The sequence below is a fragment of the Dasypus novemcinctus genome, chromosome 14 (genome assembly GCF_030445035.2).
Source record: "Dasypus novemcinctus isolate mDasNov1 chromosome 14, mDasNov1.1.hap2, whole genome shotgun sequence".
Classification (NCBI taxonomy): Eukaryota; Metazoa; Chordata; class Mammalia; order Cingulata; family Dasypodidae; genus Dasypus; species Dasypus novemcinctus.
The window spans coordinates 76,136,788-76,153,444 of record NC_080686.1 but is presented as its reverse complement, the minus strand read 5'-3'; the positions used below and the strand labels follow the sequence as shown (position 1 = coordinate 76,153,444).

Below are 16,657 nucleotides of genomic sequence, written 5' to 3'. Positions count from 1 at the left end.
ATTGAGATTCCTAAATCAGTGACAGATTTGTCTACTTCTCCTTTCACCTCTACATTTTTTCTTTGCGTATTTTGTCACTCTGTTAGTAGGTTCATACATTTGAGATGCTATATCTTCTTAATGAATGAACCCTTTCATCACTGTGAAATGTCTTTTTGTCTCTGTTAATTTTCCTTGTATTGATGTTTACTTTGTTTCATTTGAATACAGCCACCTAGTTTTCTTATGATTAGTGTGTGTATCTCTTTTAGCATCCATTTAACCTATTGGAGTCTATATATCTAAGTATGGTTGGGTTTTGACTTTTACCCAGTCTGAAAATCTCAGTATTTTAGTTGGAGTGCTTTAAACAATTAGACTATCAACATTTAATGTAATTATTGATATGGTTGAGTGTAAGTCTTTGCTCTTTGATATCATTTTATGCTAGACACATCTGTTTTTCTGTTCCTTTTTTCCAACATTCTTCGTTTAAGTGAGTGTGTTTTATGTTTTTTATTATTCCATTTTATCTCCTCTGTCTATTACCTATAGCTCTTTCTTTCTTTATCTTTCGTTTTTCTTTCTTTCTTTTTTCTTTTTTTCTTTCTTCTCTCCCCCCTTCCTTCCTTCCTTCTTTTGGTGGTAGTTGACATAACATTTATAATACCCGTGTGTAGCAGTTTGATATTATTGATGAATTCCAAAAAGAAATACTGGATTATGTTTGTAAATTCGTCTTTCCCTCTGGACATAGATTATGTTGGATTCAGAGGTTTGCTTGATTAAATAATGATCAAGGCTTTGATTGGGCTATATCAGCAGGCTCAAATTAAAAGAGATTATAAAGGACAGAGTTGGAGATTTTGATGTTAGAATTTTGATGTTGGAGTTTTGATGCTGGAATTTTGAGCTGAAGGTCCAGGAAGTAAGCACACAAAAGAGCTTGGTTGTGAGGAAAGAGAGGCAAGCCCCAGGAAGAGAGGAACCCAGGAAGCCTGAACCCTGGCAGCCATCGGCAGCCGTCTTGCTCCAACACATGGTGGTGGACTGGTGAGGGAAGTAGCTTATGCTTTATGACCTGGTAACTGTAAGGTCTACCCCAAATAAATACCTTTTATAAAAACCAACCAATTTCTGGGATTTTGCATTAGCACTGCTTTGGCTGACTAATATACCCATGCTTGACTTATGAAAATCTATCTTAAAATAACAGAATAATATATCACACATAAAGTAAGAAGCTTATAATAGTATATTTCCAGTTCCCCTTTCCATCTTTGAGTTATTATTGTCATTTATTTTACCATTACATATGTTATAAAACCTACCTTATTTCTTTTTTACTTTGAACAATTATTTTTTAATATTAAAAATATGAGACAAAACATTATGTTAAAAAAATTTAATGTTAAAGGTACAATTACTTTGTGATAAATACAGGTTTTCATGGAGTACAGTCTTATTAAAATCAGTTGGAAATCTTTAATCAAAGTATTCAATGAGTGTGTACTGAAATTTAAATTTTGAAATTTTTGCTGAATTACAGTTCTTTCAAACAAGGTTGAGAAATAGAAAGACATTTAAATATTTATTTCTGTGGAATTATGAAAGCCCAAACACTGCACATAATTAAATTTTTAAATTATTATTTTGTGATAGTATACTTTGACATGTGGGAACAACCTTTTAATGATCCTTTTAATTTTTACTTGAAGTTTTAATTTTTACATGAATTAATTTATTGAAATAAAATAAAATTAGAAAATTCATAATTACACAGCTTGGAAGTGAAATAGTCAAATGAATGATAAGTCAATACAATTTATTTGATGAGTTTTATCTTGTAAAAAACTTTGTCAGGGAAAAGTATTCTGAAAAGTAGCAAAAATTCAATACCTGTGAAAATTGAGAACTGAAATATTTACACGTTACTGTATGAAAAAAAAATCAAATTGAAATCATCTTCCATTTTGAAAAATTAGCCCTGAGCTTACTAGGCAGCTCAGTACATGTAGAAAGAAACCTTTTATCAACTACAAAATAGTGTGGCCTATGGAAACATCAATTAAACATGTCACATTTTAAAACATGCAAAAAGCACCTTTAATGGAACTAATAAAAATATACTGGGAAAAGCACATTTGTCAGAAAAAATTAGAAACAGGGCATTAAGTATGATTAAGAAATGACAGAATTTCATGGTTCTAGAAATAATCATTCTGCTCAGGTTATTTTTAATGTTTAGATAATTCACTTACAGATGTTTCTTTGTACATAAACATATGTCATTTTAATTTTTCAGTAAAATTATCTCATTTTTGAAAATAATTTTTATAGATAACTACTTTGAACATTTTATAACTTAATCAATATGACAAAGCCAGTATTAGTCAATACGTATTTCTTAATATATAGTTTTAATTATTTTTAGCTTCTTTCATTCTCAAGAATTTCTCAGTTTGAATGATAGTCACCTGATTTCTTTATTATTATTATTATTATTTTAAAATTTCTCTCCTCTTTGTCCGCTTCTGTTGTTGTCAGTGGCACAGGAATCTGTCTCCCTCTTTTTTTTAAGATTTATTTTTTATTTATTTCCTCCCCTCCCCCCTCTCCCCTCCTCCCTCCCCCAGTTGTCCATTCTCTGTGTCCATTCTCTGTGTCCATTTTGCTGCGTGTTCTTCTTTGCCTGCTTCTATTGTCAGCGGCATGGGAATCTGTGTTCCTTTTTGTTATGTCATCTTGTTGTGTCAGCTCTCCATGTGGGCGGCGCCGTTCTTGGGCAGGCTGAACATTATTTCACACTGGGCAGCTCTCCTTATGGGGCGCACTCCTTGTGCGTGGGGCCCCCCCATGCAGGGGGCACCCCTGCATGGCACGGCACTCCTTGTGCACATCAGCTGTGCACATGGGCCAGCTCCACATGGGTCAAGGAGGCCTGGGGTTTGAACCTCAGGCCTCCCATGTGGTAGGCGGATGCCCTATCCATTGGGCCAAGTCCACTTCCCTGTGTCTCTTTTTTTTGCTTTATCTTGTTGTGTCAGCTCTCCATGTGTGCAGCACCATTCCTGGGCAGGCTGAACTTTCATTCACGCTGGGTCGCTCTCCTTACAGGGCGCACTCCTCACGTGTGGAGCTCCCCTACGCGGGGACACCCCTGCATGGCACGGCACTCCTTGTGCACATCAGCTCTGCGCGTGGGCCAGCTCCACAAGGGTCAAGGAGGCCCGGGATTTGAACTGTGGACCTCCTATGTGGTAGACAGACACCCTAACCACTGGGCCAAGTCTGCTTCCCATCACCTGATTTTAATACCTACTTTATTATATTAAAACTATGTGCACATCTGTTGTTCCTCTTAGATTGTATTCTTTTGAAGGGTAAGGATGTTGTACTCTTGGTAATTGTAACCCCCAAACTTGGTCACCTAGTAGTTGTTAAATCAATCTGAATGAATGGCCAAATCTTTTAATAATGTAAAGGCATGCTGACACCATAACCTGTCAATCAGAATTAATGTGAAATCATTTTTATGTGATATTTCTCTTTAGTAATTACCAAATATTGGGATTCTATTTCAAATTAGAGCTCTTAATTCTCTTATATAATCTTTGGATATAAAATCAGTTTATCATATTGAAAACTTTGTCTATCTTCAACCTAACATGACTTTTAATTTCACAAAATTATATCACTTATTGTATACCCACTTTTATTGCCATGCTTGAGTATGAGACTCAGTGAGGGCAGTGAGATGATGTCTGTTTTAAAATATAGCTCTAACACCATGTATAATACTGGCTTATGTGTGTATACAACAATCATTTGGAGAAATAAATAAATAAATAAATATCTTAAGGAGATTTCTATAGAACTGGAAATATATTAGAGAACTGGCTTTGAGGTTTTTCTTTTGTATCCCATGCATTAAGCTACTTTGTTTTCCTCCTGGTTTCATGGGGGATGTCTCTGTCATGCTGACATCTACTTTAACTTGACTTGCCATATCATTAGGTGTATCCTTAGAAACATAATGAAATTAGGTGTATCCTTAGAAACATAAGCTTAATAATGATGTTGAACATTATAAAATTGATGGATCTTGAGCAAGGGCTCAATGAAGGGCAAAATTCTCTAGAGTGAAATCGACCTCTAGGTTACCATCTGCATTGCAAATATTTTCGTATTGATTTGACTCCAGATGGGATTTTCCTTCTAGGTTATATATTTCCATTACCAAACTTGATTTCCTTAAAATAGTGAAGTAGAGAGTACCATATTATTTCTTAGTCAATACAAAAATTTAAAACAATAAATGTGGAAGGGAGAAATGTAAGATTTTGTGAATAACAAATTTGGGCTATGACATTGCTGAAGTCTCCTGACATTGCAAAACATATAAAACTACTTAGACAATCACACTGTGAATATTAAAATCTACTTATCCTTAAAGATTAATTTCAGAGTTCATATTTTCATAGAATTATACCGATAATTGCTAGAACACAACTTTTAGAGTTCATCTGATCCTAAACCAGAAAGGTAAAATATTACCATGCCAGTTTTACAGATAAAGCAGCAAAAATTCAGGAAACTAATAAACCCTGATCAAGGTCCCTTTCTTGATACAGTAGGGGCTAGAATCTAGGTACTCTGCTCTCTATAGCATTACTTGTCCAACTGTATGACTCCCAAGATTTTTCTTTCTTGAAAATTCTTGAGGTAAACAAGTTTATACAAAAACAGGGAACTTCCTGAATAGAAAGGTCACATAATTTATGAGCAATTTCAGTATATTTTTACTACTAAATTAATGAAAAAAAGTAAAACTTTAACACTTATTGTTTACTACATCATTCAGTCTGATAAATAGGTTGGAGTGCCCAAATTACTAAGATGAGGTTTAGTCTTTATTTTTTACTTAATATTCAAATTATTATCCATATTATAGTTGAAATCAATGCAAATACTGGCTAGGTCTGTGAAATTTGTATTAGGTGAAGTTCATACTTCCAATGAAATTACACTCTCAGTTGGATAGGATCAAATATATAATGAGAAGTTGGGAGTGTTATTTGCAATACAGGTGAATTGCAACAATGGTGCTAACTCAGTCATATTCTGTACTTCTTAGTGTTATCTGTTACTTTTATCTGAAAACACCATCAAGTTATTAAGAATAGATTAAATCAAATTGAATTGTAGTATAAAATTGGTACTGCTTACTCAGAATACATTTTTTCTGCTGTCAAAAGAAGCACTGTATTATACATAAACCTTCAGCATATACTGAAATGCTAATTATGGTTTCATTCCTTCACTCAACAAATATATATTTGATGAACAATGTTTAATTACTGTAGAAGAGTCTCTTCAATTTCTTACTTAGAAGAACAATTTATTTTTCCTTAAGATATAACAAATTTTGATTTTATGATGCTTGATGCTTATTGCTTGCCAAGAAACACAGCTAACTTTCAGTGGATTTAGATCATTATTGAAGATTTCTAAGTAATATTAATATAACCTTTCCCAATTAAAGCATAACTTTTTCAATGTATGTGTGTTGGTTTGAAACTATATGTACCCCCAGTAAAACATGTTATTAAGTTAATCCATTCCTTGGGCATGAACTCATTGCAAGCACCTCTGTTAGCACCTATTTCTAACAAGGTGACTATTTGTATCTGGTTATTATAATGTGGTAGGAGTAAATTTGTAATTGCATCAGCAGCTCAGAAAAAATTATATACATAGTAAAATTTTAATCTTTTTATATTCTTAATTGCCAACTTCTGAGAAATAAAAGATTTTATGTTTTTGCAAATGTGTGGTCATGGTAATTTGGGAAGACAGATATCCAAGTAGGCAAATCAAATAGGCAGTTGGGTAGGAGGATCTGGAAGTCAAGAGAGAGGTTGAGACTGGAGATACATATTTGGGAGGCATCAGTCAGGGGTTTTGATGAAATTGGCCAGGGACAGCATGTAGAAAGATGGGAGAACAGCATTGGAAACAAATCCCTGAGACACTCCAGTTCTTAGTCATCAGGTTAAGAAGACAGAGACAGCAAAAGATATAAAAAGCAGCAGCCTATGAGACAAAGAAATCCAGAGGGACTGTTGATGTGGTAGTCAAGGAAAAAAATGCTTGAAGAAGGAAAGAATGGTCACCTGTGACAAATATTGCTCAGAGGTTTTTGAAAGGAGACACAAAAGTTACCTCTGAATTTGACAATTTGGATTTAACAAGAGCAGTTTAGTGCAATAAATGAGATGAGAAGCTGACAGTGAAACTGGAGACAATCGTATAGACATCTCCCTCACAAGGGATGTTTAATAGTGTTGCAATTAAAGAAAGCAGACAAATTGGCAATTAGTTGAAAGAGGATGGGGGAGTAATGTGGGGCTTGTTTATTTAATATAGCCACACTTGTATGCTGTGACGGAATGATTCAGTGCAGAAGGAAAGACTGGTGGTCCAGAAAGATGAGAAAAGTTTAGGAATTAGTCCTTCAGAAAGAGAGATGTTTAAATATCTGCAGCACAAGGACTAGGGTTGACTTTACATGGAGGGAAGGGCACTTTCTCCATTGCAATAAAAGGGAAAGCAGAGTTTATGGGTACAGATGCCAGAGGGCTGCTAGATTTGGTAGTGGGGAGACTTTGTCAATGAGCTATAAGGTTAAGTAATCAGACAAGAGAAAGGGCAGGAAGAAGAGAAAGAGAATGAAGAAAACAATTCAAGTGGAAATGTCCTTGGTATTGGAATTAAAGAATATTATTTTGCAGCAATTTCACAGACTTATGGTTAAATTTTATTTCTATTATTTCTAATGCTACAATTTGACCTTGAGCTTATTTTGCTTCACTTTATGGTAAATATATCAGCAGTGAGGAATCTTTTTGTGTAATAAAGGTTTATAAAGCGTTCAATATTTTTTGCCTTTTCATTCCAAACCAGGTCTAATTTTTTTTTTTTTAAACTAAGTCTTTCATCAATACACAGCTGTTAAAGTCCCATCACTATAGTAAGACTTTGTGTTATTTTTGGAAATGGACTAAGTTTGTGCTAAGACAAAATTCTGTAGTGTTAAAAGATTTGCTATTTGAGTTCAAATCTCTGCTCTACCATGAGCAAGCACTTAACCTCTCTGAGGCTCATTTTCTTCAATTATAAAATGGAGAAGATAATAATATTTCATGAATATTCTGTTTTAGTTTAAGTGTATAAACTTAGTCTTTAGCCTAGTGCTTTGTCACACCATAAGTTATCATTAGAGAGTAAAACTTTTTTTTTTGTCCTATTCATCATTAATAGCCTTTCATTTGGAACAGTTGTTTCCTGTTTTGTTTTTTGTTTTTTTTCAGGAGGTACTGAGAACTGAATTGGGGACCCCATACATGAAAGACATGTGCTGAACCACTGGGCAAAACCAGCTCCCCTCCCCATTTTTTATTTTTTGTTTTAGATATGTAGACTTTATTCAATTTGACACAGGATATACCAATGGAAACCTGTGGATAAATCTTTGTGAACAGATTTTTTTTTTTTTTAGGAAGTTAATTAATACATTCAATTAGCAGTACTGTAGGTGTTTAGATTTTTTGGACTACACTAATTAGATTGTTAGATTGGTGGGTAGTTGCTCTTTTGATTTTAAAATGACATTTAGAGATTAATAACATTTTATATGTTTCAATTTAGTATTCATATTGTGCTTCATACTATAGTCAACATCTTAAGCATGGTTTACAAATGCTCTCTAACTTTTACTTATGAAATATCTCAAAGATATAGCCTTAATACCTGCATTCCACTTTAACCACCCTAAGGACCTGAGCTATGTTTGGCAAGTTTTCCACCTCCTTAAGCCTCAGTGTTCTCAGTGGAAGCATGAAAATAATAGTACCTGGACTTTTTGTGAACCAGCTGAGATTCAGCTCATAGCATAGTGCTTGAAACGAAAGTGCCCAATAGATATTAGGTATCATTAACATGATTCATCATTCACATACTCTTCTATTTATATACATATGTGACCATTACCATTTCTGTTGGATAAACACCTGGTGAAAGGAACAAAATCTACAGCTGTATAACAGACTGGCCACTTGAGAATTCCCATTCTAGGTTAACCAAAATGTAAATGGCTAGTCTATTTGAGGTGAAAGAAACAAAAATAGAAGTCATTTTTTACTGTCAGTCTCATAAGACTTTTTAAGTCAAATCCAAGCTATATTTGGATGTGATAGCATGTAAGCCTGTAGTATTCACTTTCCAGAACATTCTTTTCATGCTATCATTACAGGTCAGTCAACAATTTTTAAGACCGTTCTTCTTTGTTGGAATTTCTGCTTACTTTACACATTTTTATTAGGAAAAATGAGAAATGAATGGTAGACCTAAAACCTAATAAAGATATTTATTTGGTCCATTGAATTTGAAGCAATTTGAATCAAATTAAGAAAATAAATAGGAACCCGTGCTAATAAATTGGTGATAGGTAAATTATGCTCTGACATATATTTTTATCTAATATATTTAACGATTAAAACACTTAATTGCAGAAAATGTCTGCATTCTACAGAAACATCCTATATCCAGAATAAGAGTGTAAAGAAAATCAAACTTTTACTTAAAGATATGTATAACAAAGAAAAAAAGAAAATGCAAAAAAAGGATAATATAGTTGGAGAATTATAAGCTCCACAAAAGTAAAAAATAAATATCAAATAAAAATTAATGTTTTTAAATATGTGACCAATACTTCACCAAAGTTTTCACCATGTAATTGCTTTTTAAATCATGTTAATTATCACCTAAATCATGCATTACATGAGATTATCTCATTCTTATTTCCCAAGAATATATAGCATTGCTCCTTTAATGCTTATTTACTGGGTTCAATGGCTATATTTTCTATTTAATCAATAAAACAAGAGTGATTGATACTGTGATTATTTTAATTTGGTCTACCCAGACACAAAATATAACCAGTATGGAATCCAAACTTTAAATTAGTAAAGAAAATAAGACAACAACATTCATACAAAGTAATTGTTCCTGTGTGTATTTAACTAATTGCTTTTAGAACTCAGGTAATTTCAAGAGGAAAACTTTTCTTTGGTCTTTCATTAAACCCCATCATTCTCTCCCAATTTGTTTATTTAAACCCAATTTCTAATTTGTTTATTAATTCAGAGAAAAGAAACTGTGAGGATTTACTGTCTCTTTTCCTTTAATTCAACCAGGCCCAGAGGCAAATGCATATTCTCATACATCTTTCAGTTGTAGTGTAGAAGCCTTCTTATTATAACTACTTGATCCCACTTAAAATTTTTAAGCATGATAAATCCAGATGATAGAAAAAACACCTTTTTCCCCCATACTCAGTCAAGATCCAACTATATCAATTGTTTTCAATTTAATGTTTCCTTAACAGTGATACACATATATTTTTTACCAGTGCATGGAAGCCTCAAACAAACCAAAAGTTTTTCTCATATTCTTTTGTACTATTTTTTCAGTTTGAAACTATAACACATCTCACATTTTTTAAACATTTTTCTAATAAAAACATTCTAAGTGTAAATCTTATATGGTAGAAAATCACTCCATTTGCATATTGTCAAAAAATCCATTGATCAGTTTTAGTTGTGGTGGAAATCATCCCAGATCAATTCAAGAAAAATTTAAAGATTGAGTTTATCACAATAAACATTGTACAAAAGATCTGCATCCAAAGCAAAAGATTATGATTGCTCATATACTGTGATGCATGACACCCTGCTAAGGACTACTGATGGGTATTATAGAACAAATTCCCTTGAAAATTGGAACCAAGCCCTTCTGTACTTCCCATGATATTCTTTAATATAGATCAGATGGTTAATTCTATTAAATAGAAATAACTCTTTCAAAATAACTGACAATGAATGTAGATTGAATAATTTTTAAGGTGGATTTGGATTTACGACAGTTTGCAGTTTTCTTATTTATGGATAGAATCTCTACTAATTTCTTAATGAGACTTATTAGTTTTTAAAAATTATTTAACTAAGAAAGGGTGAAATTGAATCACTCAAATGGTATAGAAAGAGGACAATCTAGTGTAGGGATGGGTTCTGAAATCAGACTAGAGCTCATGCCTTGGTTCTGCTCTTTAATTTTTATAAAACTGGGCAAGTTACTTATCGTCCTGAACTTTTTTTCCCTTATCTCCAAAATGCTAACAAAAGCACTTGACTCATAGGATTGTTATGAGAAGTAAAGGAATTCTATACCTAAAATCCCTGGCCTTTGCCTTGAAATTCTAGTTGATTGTAAAATGAAAAAAAAAAAAAGTCTATAAACTTCTGGTTACTAACAGAGCATCCTGGAATGCTAGAATTAGTCAGAAGACTTACAGATTTTTCTTCATTTTGATGATTAGTAAAATGACATTTTCAGTCTACAGTTTGCAACCTTTTTAGATTTTGCTATTGTTACTGATTCCACAAAGTAAAAACATATGCACATGTTTACAATCACTTTTTTATTTTCTGCTTTGATGCAGTGTCAGGCTTAACACCGCACTGATTTTTTTTTTCAGTTTTTCAAATTAATATTGTTTTCTTGGTTCCCATACAACAATGAGAGTTAAAACATTTCAATACTGTGTGTAAATTCTCTTTATTTCTTTGTTGTGTATGTGTATTATATACATAATCTGTAACAAATGTGCTGGATATAGTAACAGATTGACATACTGATGAAAGTCTACCTATTGCTATCTCTCTATCTATCATCTATCTATCTATCTATCTATCTATCTATCTATCTATCTATCTATCTATCTATCTATCTATCCATCCATCTATTTATCTCAAGAATTTGTTTATTGGTACCACAATAATCCAAAGCAATTTGATGTCTGTTCAGTTCTATTTGTATCTGCTCATTTCTTTTTGGTATTCCAAGTATCTAACATAATGCCTGTCATATGTTAAATTAGTAAATGAAAGACTGAGTGATTATCAGTTATGTGCCTATAATGTAGCAATATGAGTCATTACTTCATACAATTTAAAATAACCATTTGTACACGTGATGAATCTTACATTTATGATTACACTACCATAGTAACTTAAAATGGAAAATTTAGTAGCTTCTTTGTTTGATACTTATTAGGTAAATGCTTCAGGGTAAACCTACTTTCTGGAAATTCAAAGTAACATTTTGTACCATTAACCTGAATATTTGGAATTACCTCTATTACTAAATGTGCCATATACTAAAAAGAAAGAGAAAGGTTGCTTTCCTATGCTCTCATACTATTTTCCTCTTCTCTAATGATTTTTCAGTATTTTACATTTAGATAATTGTACATTTGAATGCAGTTGTAAGAACTAAGACAAAGATATTGTATATTCCTCACCCAGTTTCCCCCAACGAAAACATCTTGCATTACTATAGTATAAAAATTAAGTGATTTATACAGCCCACCAGCCTTATTCAGATTTCATCAGCTTTATATGCACTCGTATGTGTGTGCGTGTGTTTATTTAGTTCTATGTAGATTCATGTCACCTTCATATAATCAAGATACATAAGAGCTCCAGAACAAGGATCTCTCAAGTTGCTCTTTTACAACCACAATCCCTCTTTACATATTCCCCAGCCCCTGGCAATTATTATTTGCTCTCCATCTCTACAATTTTGTCACTTCAATAATGGTATATAAATGGTCAGTATGTAAATTTTTGAGGTGGGCTTTTTTTTTCTTTTTTCACTCAGCATAATTCCCTTAAGATCCATCCAAGTTGCTGTGTTAATCATTTTTTATTACTGAGTAATGTTATACAATACAGATTTACCACAGTTTGTTTAACCATTCAGCTGGTGAAGGAAAGTTAGCTTGTTCCTAGCTTTTAGGCTATTGCAAATAAAGAGGGATGAATATTCATGTTTAGGTTGTTGTGTAAACCTAAGCTTTCACTTCTTCGGGATAAATGTCCAAGAGTGCAATTGCTGGGTTGTGCGGTAAGCACTTTTTATGAAAAACTGCTGTACTCCTTTCCAGAGTGGGGTACTATTTTATATTTCCACCAGCAATATGAGTAATTCAGTTACTCTATATTTTTGCCAGCATTTGGTATTACCACTATGTTTCACTGTAGCCATTCTGATAGGTATATAATGCTATCTTGTGGTTTTAATTTTCATTTCTCTAATAGCTAATGATGTTGGATGTATTTTCATGTGTGTAATTGACTTTTGATATCTCTGCAATGAAATGCCTTTGGCCCCTTTTGTAATTGAATTTTGAGAGATATAATTTTTTTCTGAGATAAAGCTCAGAACTTTATCTGACCTTTATCTTTATCAGAACTTTAACTTCCTGGTCTATAAGTTGAATTTCCATCCTCCTTAATGGATCTTTCATAGATTGCATAATGACCTTTAGTCAGCCTATTATTTATTTACACATTTCTTGCCCTTTCCTGACACAAGTTAGTCAAGGAATTATTTAATTAACAAATTAAAAAAAAAACATTTATTGTATAGGTATTTTAAAATTGACCTAAGTATTGCTAAGTTAATTGTCTAAAAACACATAGGTATGTGGAAGTTTCTAAACTTCTAATTTCATTATTTGGAACTTCGAAAATGGTTTTAATAGTATCAAAACTAAAATTTTGTTCCTTTCTTTTGATAGGTTCTGTTGCCACTGCATGCCGTGACCCAGGGGTTCCAATGAATGGGACTCGAAATGGAGATGGAAGAGAACCTGGGGACACTGTTGTTTTTCAGTGCGACCCAGGATATGAGCTGCAAGGAGAGGAAAGAATAACCTGCATTCAGGTAGAAAATCGATACTTCTGGCAGCCCAGCCCACCAGTGTGTATAGGTATGAGTTGAAGAAAATTAAAATTCTATATAAATATAAAACATTGTTTAAAAAAACTGATGTCATTGTTATTAAGTATCTTAATTGGTTCTATTGGGAGTCTAAGTTTGCAGAAATCTTTGAAACTCTAGAAAATGTACAAAATTTTAAATGCTTGTTAATTTTCCCCTGGAGAGAGTCCATAATTTCTGTAGGTTCTTTATGGGTCTCATATTCTCAGAGAGGTGAATCACAGCTCTTGAAAAATATTGACCACTCTTACCTGCTATATAAATGTAGTTATACACTGTTTTTAAAATTTATAAAGTAGATGCAGACTTTATGTTTAAAATGGGCCATAATGACTTTGCCTGTAAAATTATTATTTCTTCTAAGAAAGAAAATTTTATTGGAAACAATGTTAGGGTTTCAAAGGTATGACTCTCCAGCCAATCCATGTATCCCAAAAGAAAATCAGTTTTTATTTTGGTGATCTAAGAAGCCGTAGGAGCTTGATTCTTATTTCAACTGTCTGCCTTTGGTTTCCATACTCTGCTCTTGAATCCCTAAGTCAGAGTCGAGAAAAAATTAAAATATGCTTTATTTCTTTACTGAGTGTAAGAAAGTTAGAAAAAGCTACTACCTTTGGAATAAAAAAATAACCTTTTTGAAAAGTTTCACTATGATGTTTTAAAAATTAAACTCTTTTTGTTCAAGAATTTTGGTAATAGTGTCATCTTGAATTTTTAATTAATTTAATCAAACTATGTTCTCTCTGCTATGAAATAGTTATTAAATTTTGTCTCTCCTACTAACTGTAAGCAACTTGAGAGAAGTTCACATATCTTGTTCATTGTATTTCTTGAAGCATTCAGCACAGGACAAATTTAGCAGTTAGCAAAGAAAACCTCATTTTTGACCACTCATACCTAACTCAAATATTTTCAATATCATTTCAATGTCTTATCTTTTGAAAGTAACATGGAAATAAGAAGAGTGGTACCACCTCAGTTAAAGTGAAAAACTTATGCATTCATTATTCAGGTTTCTGATATCCTCTCTTTGTGGTTTATTGTGCAAGAGTTGCAAATTCATATTCTTTAGCCATTCAATGTGTCTCAGGCGCTATTCTAAGCACTGGATTTTTGTTTTGTTTTTTTTTAAATGAACTTTACTTTTCAAGGAAATTAAAAATAAAACTATGAAAATTTACATCACATTTTCTCTTTTACATGTAAGAATTTTTTTAAAAATTCCATATACTAAACAAAGCACAGCTACAAGCCCAAGCCAGCTAGTGAGTAGGCAACTATTTCTAGACTTCCCCTGTATAAAATGAGGCAGATGACAGGGAAGTAAGCTTATTAAAGAAATTTAAAAAAAATAATAAAAGTACCAATAAAACTTTAAAGGCATAGGTTGAGCCAACTCAAATACAGTCATATCTTACTTTACATTTTATCATTTCTTACATACACCTGTGTTGATTTTCATGAATCAATACAAGATTTCAAATCTCAAACATCAATTAACTTACATTTACCATAACTGTACTTAGAAAAGTAATAAAACATGCTCTTAAAAACATTTTTGAACAAATAAACACTGAAACATAAAAGTTTTCATTTGTTTGTTTACCACTCAGTTAATGTGAAAATTTTCAGTTAAGTTAAAATGCCAAATTCCAATTAATTGGAATTCATACATCTAATAAAGGTCATCTTCATGGAAAGAGGAAATAATAGTACACCACAGACTTACTGCAGAACTGTTTACCTTTGTCATGATTCTTAATTTTGGTTAAAGGGTCTTGAGTATTAGAATATCAGTAGGATTATGGATTATGCTATTTCAAATGTTTTTATGTTTACAATTCTAAAATATTGAAGTTTTTTAGTGAAATTAGAAAAATACTAAAATAGAAAATGCAAAAGATCAGAGGGTTTTCTGGTAGGATAATGGAAAATTCCACCTATAGATGAGAATATCCTTTAGCTAGCACTTCCTAATTCTAAGGAAAGAAGCAAGGAAGGAAGGGAAGGAGGGAGGGAAAAAAGGAAAGAAGGAAAGACAGAAAGGTGGAAGGGAGGAAAGGAGAAAGGAAAAGAGAAAGAAAGCACTAAATCATACTTAAGTTGAACAGCTTGTGGAAAGTTTTTGTACAGATTATGGGGCTGTGTATTATTTTTTGGTGGAAAAAGATACCTTGAAAAGAAGATATGCATTAAAGCTTCTCTGAGGAAGAAAATAACATTTTTTAAAAGTCTGAAAAACTGCTAAGGTTGCAGAAAGATTGACCTCTGAAACTAGATAAGAAAGAACTCCATGATTGGAAATACTATGCCAAAGATTAAACCCTGAACTTTTTAAAAACTCCATAAATCTATGTCTCAGATCCTGGAGCATAAGGCATTTGCTTGCATGTAAAAGTAGTCAGCATTACAGCAAATACCAAACAGAAGGACGTCATCTTTAAAAGAGTTAATAGAATTCATCTCCAACAAAATTGACAGTGTGAAGATTACTGTGACATTGCCAGAAGGAAAGTAGCAACATTTGATATGAAGGTAAATAACAAAGACGTTAGCGTGGGTGGGATGCCAAGACACTAGACAGGCACAAAAATACTGAATAGGGAAACAATTAAGGCAATTATAAAGCAGTTGTCAATAATTGATGCCAATGAAGCTGCTTCACAAGAATGTTCACTCAGAACAAATCACTAATGTCACAATTCCTTAGAACCTAACTGAATATATAATTCATGCATCTATTGTACTTTAGGAGAAACTTATTTTAGGTGCTGTATGATTAGATGTATAAATATAAAAATGCATTTTCTAAATGCTATTTAAAGTTCAATATACTAAAGTCAAAGAGAATTTCCTTTACTCACTGAGTGTTGGGTATGTAAATTTCCAGTAATGCCTTTGCTTATCTCACTGGCTTTTTGATCTTCAGAATCAACTAGCCTTGAAGTATATTGGGAAAACTTTGATAAATATTCTAAGTAATAGAAAAAAAAGAATATTTGAAAAGTTTATGTTCAAATAATAGTATGATCCTGGAAAATAGCCTATGAAATATTTAAATATTTAAATATATACTTAATACAAATATCTAAATATATATAATATTTCCTATATCTCTTGTAACATGTTATACATGTATAAATATATATATATATATGTACATGTGTATTTGTATAAAAGTTCTAACAACAAAAGCGATCAATGTTCTCTGTAGGAAAATCTAAGCAAATTGCTTGTCCTTTCTCCCAAAATTGTACATAGTCCCATCACCCTAGAATCCAAGTAAAACCACTAAAAACATTTTGTTGTCTATCATTCCAGCTTTCTATCCATATATACATTCATTTTCTATTATTATGAATGCTTTTCTTATTTTATATATGATTTTAGAAGTCTCAAAGTCAAACTATACTATTATTTTATCCAAACACTTCGCTGCAAATTGTATGCAGTTTTTCTCCATATAGTTATCTTCACTACCTTTATAATATAAAGAGACACTGGCAATTCAACAAGCATTTATGGATTGTTAAGTATACACTAAATACCAGGGATAAAATAACATATAAGACAAAATAAAAGTATAAAATGTTGTATAAGACTGGGATTAAATAACATATAAGATAGCATTTTTAGCTTATGGAAAATATAGACATCTGAGCAGAGTATATAAATAAAAGATGATGATGGAAATGATGGAGATAGGCAGAGATTGCTATGGATTAGGATAGCTGAAGCATACCCAGACTTGGGATTTTGAGGAAAACTCCTT

At 32.3% G+C, this 16,657-nt stretch overlaps 1 protein-coding gene across 2 annotated transcripts in view; it reads left to right on the top strand.

Annotated features, from left to right (window-relative positions):
* CSMD3 (CUB and Sushi multiple domains 3) overlaps nucleotides 1-16,657 on the top strand; it is a 1,328,729-nt gene that overhangs the window by 990,723 nt on the left and 321,349 nt on the right. For both annotated transcript variants that reach the window (XM_058275930.2, XM_058275932.2), the window contains one exon: nucleotides 12,683-12,874. In XM_058275930.2, coding sequence (XP_058131913.1) covers nucleotides 12,683-12,874 — 192 coding nt within the window. The remainder of the gene's footprint in view (nucleotides 1-12,682; nucleotides 12,875-16,657) is intronic.